This window comes from Lygodium microphyllum, chromosome 3, assembly GCF_053477565.2.
Source record: "Lygodium microphyllum isolate KBCC chromosome 3, Lygodium_microphyllum_v1.1.10, whole genome shotgun sequence".
In the NCBI taxonomy this organism is placed as follows: domain Eukaryota; kingdom Viridiplantae; phylum Streptophyta; class Polypodiopsida; order Schizaeales; family Lygodiaceae; genus Lygodium; species Lygodium microphyllum.
The window spans coordinates 76,517,646-76,525,509 of NC_141137.1; the positions used below are offsets into that span (position 1 = coordinate 76,517,646).

General features: G+C 41.8%; 1 protein-coding gene across 1 annotated transcript; it reads right to left on the bottom strand.

Moving 5' to 3' along the window:
- Nucleotides 1–405: 405 nt before the first annotated feature.
- LOC148038525 (pentatricopeptide repeat-containing protein At2g33680-like) lies at nt 406–3,797 on the bottom strand. Its single transcript, XM_087673005.1, has one exon. The coding sequence runs from the start codon at nt 3,530–3,532 to the stop codon at nt 476–478; it is 3,057 nt and encodes a 1,018-aa protein (XP_087529131.1). The 5' UTR covers nt 3,533–3,797; the 3' UTR covers nt 406–475.
- Nucleotides 3,798–7,864: the final 4,067 nt, after the last annotated feature.

Genomic DNA, 7,864 nt, shown 5'->3' on the forward strand with positions numbered 1-7,864 from the left:
CATGAGAAGATCTTATTTCACTTTTTCAGATATTGGGGATGCTGGCACATTTGGACCACGCGCAACGCTTTTCTCTTTGATTCGGCCTCTAATGTACCCCGACATATTGCCAGGCTTAAAGGGCTCTTGCATTGGCAACTGGATATCATCCAACACTCCGACTTGCTCCCTCGTGAGGATTTGCATCCGTGGCATATGGCAATTGCCTCTGGGTCGTTGCCATGATTGGTGTAACTTTTTCAGTGCATTACTACGGGGCTTCCCCACACGTTGGCCTAGGGCCCTCGTGTATCTTGTAATCAGAAAAAAGAGAGAGAGAGAGAAAGAGAAAACCTCTTCACATGATGGCTTTGTGTCATCATGTATATTGTAATCCAGTAATCTTGTATTTTTTTTCGTAATTAATATAATTACCTTTTACGAAAAAAAAAAAGAGTAGATTAATCGGTGGGGAATTTAGTGGTGCCATTTCAATTTAAAATGTCACCTTCAAACTCAAATCAGAGAATAATACATCCTCTTCATCCTGTGTTTGTGTTAAGACAACATCTAAATTTGGTACCTGACCTTCACACCTGATGCAATATGTTAAGGTTTCTAGCATGGCTGATACATCCTTGGATTTGTTGGCACCCACAAGAAACTTATGCAACTTCTTGCTCACTTCAATTGTTACAGTTGCCGGTTTTTTCTGTGCTCTCGCATGCTTTCGTCTCTCTTCAATCCTCTTCGCTTCACTCCACATGCCGGCACTTACATAAACATCTGCCATCTGTGAGTATGCAGCAGCTTCTTCTTGATGTCTTTGCACAAGCTGCTCAAAGCACCTCAATGCCACTTCCACTTCCCCATGAATTTTACAGGCGCTAAGCAATGTTGTCAAGATTCCTTCAGAAGGAAGATGCTGCATTGCTTCAACAGCAATCTTCTCTGCCTCTCCAATTTGCCCTGATCGTGCATGAATATCAACCATACAAGCATAGTGATCCATCGTTGGTTCAATGCGATACTGTTCTTTCATTACTGTGAAAAAATGCTGACCTTTGAGGACAAAGCTTGCATGACTGCATGCAGCAAGAAGGCACATAAACGTAATGGTGTCAGGCCTCACACCTTGCTCTTGCATGTCCTCAAAACATTGTACGGCCTTGTGACCCTCATGGTTTTCACCGTAACCTTTTATCAGTGAGTTCCAAGACACAACATCTTGCAAGGGTAGCTGATCAAATATGTCTCTACTTTCAACAAGTGACCCACACTTACTATACATGTCTACTAATGTGTTGCCCACATGAAGATCCCTCTCAAAACCTCTCTTAGCTGATTCAATATGTATTTCATGGCCCATTTCTAAAGCCCCTAAAAGTCCACATGCTTTCAAGCCACAAGCATATGTAACCGCAACTGGAAAAACATTTTCTAGCTGCATCTGTTCAAAGCAGTTCAGTGATTCGTCGCCAAGCCCATGGTCAGCATACCCTCCAATCAATGCATTCCATGTGACTGTGTCTCGAGCAGATAGCTTGTCAAATATATCCCTCCCTTCTGCAAGCAATCCACACTTGGCATACATGTCTAATAATGTATTCCCTACAAAGCGGTCTCTATCCAAGCCTCTTTGTGTTAACCCTGTGTGTATTTCATGGCCCATTTCTAGAGCCCCTAAAATGCCACAAGCTTTCAAGGTACATGCATATGTAACAGCAACAGGAGACAATCCCTCTAACTGCATTTGTTCAAAACATGTTAGTGCTTCTTCCCCAAGGCCATATTCAGCATAACCTGCAATCAATGCATTCCATGAGGCTGCAGCCTTATTGCAAATTTTTCTTACTAATTGATGTGCTTCTGCAAGTGATCCACATTTGCTATATGTATCCACCATTGTGCTGCAGATAAACACATCCTTTTCCAGACCCCGTTTGACTATCTCAGAACACAGCTGCTGGGCTTTTTCTAGATTTGCTATGCTGGAACAAGCTTTCAAACTGCATATGAATGTAACCTCACTTGGAGGCCCACCAGTCTGCAGCATCTTCCCAAAAAATTTCAGTCCTTCTTCGCCAAGGCCATGCTCGGCACATCCTGAAATCAGAGCATTCCACGAGAATGCACCCTGAACTTCCAGTTGGTTAAAGGCTTTCTCTGCTTCAGCAAGGAATCCACATTTGCCATACATATCAACCAATGAGCTGCCAATGTAAAGATCTTTTTCCAGTCCCCTTTTTGTGACTGTTGCATGTATTCTTTGGCCTGTACCTAAATCCCCTGACAGGGTACAGGCTTTCAGAAAGTAAAGGAATGTATAATCAGCTGGAGATACACAATCTAGTTGCATCTGTTCAAAACAGCCCAGTGCTTCCTCGCCAAGACCATGTTCAGCGTATGCTGCAGTCATTGCATTCCACAATACTGCATCTCGAACGGGAAGCTTGGAAAATAACTCATGTGCTTCTGCAAGCAAGTCACATTCGGCATACATGTCCACCATAGTACTTGCAACACAGAGATCACTTTCCAAACCCCTTTTGGCTATCTCTGTACATAGTCGATGGCCTTCTTGTTTATCTCCAATGCTACCACATGCTTTCATGCTGTAAGAAAGTGTGACATCATCTGGTGGTACACCATCCTGCTGCATGTCTTCAAAGCAGGTTAGTGCTTCCTCACTATGTCCATGCTCAGCATATCCAGCAATCAGTGCATTCCATGCAACTGTGTCTCGGAATTGGAGCTTGTCAAACACTTGATATGCTTCCACAAGAAACCCATGCTTGCCATACACGTCTACAAGTGTGCTCCCCACAAAAAGATTTCTTTCTAACCCCTTTTGTGTTGCCTCTGCACACAGTTGTCGACCCCTGTCCATGTCACCAATGCTGCCACAAGCTTTAAGGCTGCAATTGAGTGCTATGTGATCTGGAGCCCAACCCTCCAGCTGCATTTGTTCAAAGCAAGTCAGTGCTTCCTTGCTGAGCCCATTGTCAGCATATCCAGCAATCAATGCATTCCATGAGACTGCATCTCGATTTGGAAGCTGATCAAACACTTGGCGAGCTTCGACAAGCGCACCACGTTTGCCATACACATCCACCAGGCTATTGCCAATGAACAGATCTCTTTCAAGTCCATTCATGACAATATCTGTGTGCAATCCTTGATCTCTTTCTGCATCTTTCAGGCGGACACAAGCTTTGAGGAGGGACAAGAAGGTATGCTTGCTGGGAAGGGCACAATCATCCTGAATTTTGTGGTAGAGGTGGAAGGCCTGATACAGGTCCCCACGGCCGACATAGGCAGCAATGAGGGAGGTCCAGGAGTGGGGATTGCGGTGGCACAGCCGGTCGAAGACCTGATGCGCGGCAGGCAAGCAGCCACAATCGACCAGCGTGGGGACAAGATAGTTGCCGAGGATGCGGTGCGACTCGAGGCGGTGAAGGCGCATGTAGGACAGGAGGCGCTGCGCGCGGTGCAGGTCCTTCTTCTGTCTGCATTCCAAGAGGAGGCCAATGAGATTTTCGACTGCAGGCATCTGTTGCAGACGAACGCGAGCTCACAAGCAACATGTTCTCTGATGCCAGCAATGGCTGCAACTCGTCGCTGCTGCTGCTGCTGCTGCTGCTGCTGCGGCGGCGGCCTGCACACGAATTGCTGCTCTTCTGCGAGCTCGAGTCCCGGCCAATTGTCAGCCTACTTGTGTTTTAGTTTAGTCGAGTGAATCCCGGACCAATAGGGGGCAACACAACTCACCTATACCATAATCATTACCTAAGGCAACACTATAACACTATCTTGAAGCCTTCCAAAACTCTACCTCATTTATGCCAGCACGCTGTGCGCGCGATGACAAGTCTTGATTTGCCTCACCCATATGAGGTGTGTTATGGATCCCCTTGGGTCCTTGTCTCACCCATCGCGTTGCGGACCATCTCAACTCGACACAACACAGCACATCACATCTCCTCCTTTAGGCTAGGAACCTACCTCAACATGCCAACCCTGTATGGAAGTCACCATGGCATGGTATTGCATCACGGCACAGCACCAACACGTCACAACAATCCACCTTGACACCTCCCCCCAATGGACAGGGAGTTCACCATGTCACCATAACTTTTATGGTGCTCATGCAGCGTCACATACATGAAACCCTTCACCATAGCACTCTACCCCACTCATCTCTCACCCCACAAAATGGAAGTCCATTGCCTCACTAGTCACTCAATGCACTCACCATCCCTAGTCTAACATTCTGTGTGGAGGTCCCGAGCCAACTAACCATGCCTAGACGTAACACTACGATCCCATGTCATGACGTACCTTAGAGAACCAATCTTCAAGAGAGAGATATCCCCAATATACCCACTCCCCCTACAAAAAACACAAAGCCCACTTCGAGTTGTGGAGTTACTATGATTTTATATGTACAAGAATAGACATTAGGGGAGTTTTGAGGTCTTAAAAATAGCTTTTAGGAGACAGAGAAAGAGCACTCTAGAACAATAGGAGCAAAGATTCCATAACGAAACTTCTATGTTTAAAAAAGTAAAAAAAAATGTTTTATAAATAAAAATGTATATAATATTATGAATTTATATTATCAATATTTATTTTTAGCTCTTATATTCGTGATTATGACATTCTTGGTATTAATGACGTATAGTCTTGGTCACTTTTATTTAATGATATGTCTGGATTAATGACAATAATCGGTTTAATCTAAATTCAAATTAGTAAAAGCTTGGCACTCATTTTTTTCTCTCCTTTCTTTTATCCCTCTCGTGTTTTTCCCTCCTTCGTGGTAGCCCAATCCTCTCTCTCTCTCTCTCTCTCTCTCTCTCTCTCTCTCATGGATACAAAAATTCGACCTTCAACAAGGTGTTGAAGCTCCCAAATCACATCTATATCAATGTTTAACTTATTCTAAATAGATGGAAGATGGATTTCTACTATCATTAGCAAAGGCAGTTAAATCACCATGCAGCAGGCAAAGTGTGGGAAAAAACAAAGATATGAGAGCTCGTTCATCTTTGCTTGGAAGGGTAGAATCCAAGATTTCAAGCTTCGAGCAAATAAGAATAACATAAAAGAGATACTAGTGCAACATGTGTTTATGCATAGAGAGCTATATTTAGAACTTGGAAGTTCAAATCTTCCAATGCATAAACCAAATTGTAAGAATTTGATTCTTAAAGTCTTTCTTTTCTTGAACTTGGTTTAAGGTTTTTCATTATAACATTTGTTTGTCTTGTAGATATCTACCCCTCTAATCTTAAGGAATGGCAACTAGTCAAGTCTATTGTTGATGTTATTGATGTTATGTATGGTTCGATTGGAGAATAAATGTACAAAGGTAGAAAGAAGACAGAGCTCGTAGAGAATGGAATATTCTTTTATAAACATTCTTATATTGTTCCCATACAGCGCAACCAATGGGGATCAATATCCCCCCTTCCTTTGCCAGATTTTTCAAGCTTTGAGTGGCCTTTGCCAAGTTCAACTACTAGTGAGGGCTATAGATTTAAAATATTTTTTGAAATACAAAGAGTATTAAAACATAATATCTCAAGTAGGCTAAGCAATGTCACTTTGCTTATGCATATTAATATATTTGTTAATTTCTTTTCTAATGCTAAGATAAGAAGATCAAAGGCCATGCTTTTAGTAAAGAGACTAACATGTGATCACGTCATGCAATTTATTGATAAGTGATGGGACACTAGGACAAAAGGAAAATTTATATGTAAGATAGATCAAGACTCTATAGCTTGTAAATATATGGTTGCTACTCAAAATTTCATCCTTAGCTTTTATTATAGTAGATAACATTATATTAGTGGTAGTATGATTGTTTTAGACCAAAAACTTGATCATTTTAGCAAAGATCCTATAGTGGATCTTAATGTTTAATTCAATGAGGATATTATTGCAATCCTAAAGGTTAAATCATCATATGCACGCGACACCAAGTGAGGATGGATTTACAAAATGAAGATGTTGAACAATCATGCTCATTTGTGTTTCAATTTAATAACAAACGAGTAAGTTTTTATATCATATTATATCCACTTAGATGTATATCTAGTTCCACTTCTTGATTAACAAATATTTGTAACATATTTGTTGCAGAATCAACGAGGAGAGAGAAGAATATACAATGCAAAGATATCGAAAAAAAGATCTCTTTACTATCAATATTAAATATATGTACAAATTTTGTGACAAATTTTTGTAAGCCATCTCCATGACTTATATATAGAAGGGCTTACAAGCAATGAGGCAAAGCTACTTCTTTTTTAAAGGACTTTTCTTAGGTGAAGTGGGAGCTCACGCTTGACCGCTAAGACCCACGGACCGCTTATTGAGTTTATATACAAGCACTAAATCCTTTGGACACCTATCTCTCTTTTTTACATGACCGGGTGTCTTGTGAATGTCCTCTTTTCCTATTTCCCTCTATTTATCTTATCTTGTCACCTATGCCCGTCTAGATTTTACAATTCTCACAGGAGGAAGCCTAGTGCTCTTTTACAAAATTTTAGGGGCATCTTTCATTTAAAAATGTGCATTCTATCTTTTGCATTTTTTTGAGGTTACCTTTATACATTTTGCATTTTCTCCTTCTTGTTGACTTCATTGGGTCTATATTTTGAAATTTCCTTGGATTTATTTTTGCTTTTCTTTTTTCTTATCCTACACTGGGGTTAACATTACGCCCCTCCTAGTCGAGTGTCAGTCCCATGGCACTTATGGTTCTTTGTTGATGAGGGCTCGGTGAGTTGAGGGGTAGTTGTGTAAGTCGCTGATGAGGCCTTGTGGGGATTGGTTGTGGGAGAGAAGCTTATCGAATGATTGAGGTGGTGGAAGCCGAGGGTAGATCGCAAGTGGATGATGGGGCCTTCGAGGTCGATGGTTAATCGCCTTCATCTTTACTTGAAAGAAAAAGAAAAGTGTGCTGCCTAGGGGATGTGTCTACCTTACCGTGTGGTGTAATGTGCTCGTATTAGCAGAATTGGGAGCTGGGTTGATGAGCTTGGGTGTTGTCCCACACTTGAGGACTTAGTTTGTGTATAAGGGAGGTGTGATAGGTGAAACTCAGGGAGACAGGTCTAACCATAGGTGAGTGTGACCTCCCTAGGTATGTCCTACCCTTGATGTGCCGTAAGCATGAAGTGGGGAATCAAAAGTGGCTAGGGGGTTAGAGATGGACCTTGCCAACCGAGGCCACCAAATGCACCTAACTTAAGCAATGGTTGTGGCACTCATGTAGTGAGTTTCTTGCTTTCTCTTGTGATTTTCTTCTATGTTTTCTTACTCTTTTCTTTAATTTTTGTTTCTTTTTCTCTTTTTTTTAAAAAAGTAACGAAGAACTAATCTTCGTCATCATGGTCATGAGAAGAAGTTGGGGGCTTAAGGGACTTGCTAAGGAAAGCTTTTCCCTGCATATATCCTTTTAGATTCATTCTAACTTGGAGAGGAGTTGTGGACAAAGATGGGTGGTTGCACCATGTGAAGCAACTGCCATTCATGTCCTCTAAGAGGGCCATACAAAAGGATGGTAAGAGGGTAGCTCGCATTATCAATCTAGCCATGGCACAACTATCTATGCCAGCATTAAGATCAAAAAATAGGGGTGGGAGGCAGTATTCTTTTGGTGTAGGATCATGTTTAAGTAGTACCCTAAGTAATCTAAGATAGTTACAAGTAGTGATAAAGGCGGGATCTGGGCAATAAGTGAACTCATTAAGAAAATGGGCAATCGAGTCTCATAAGTCATTCTCGGAGAAGGTCAGTGCATCCTTCGACTTGGTGGCATTTACATTGTATATTTTCAAGAAATCATATTTGCCGTGGATGTAAAGGT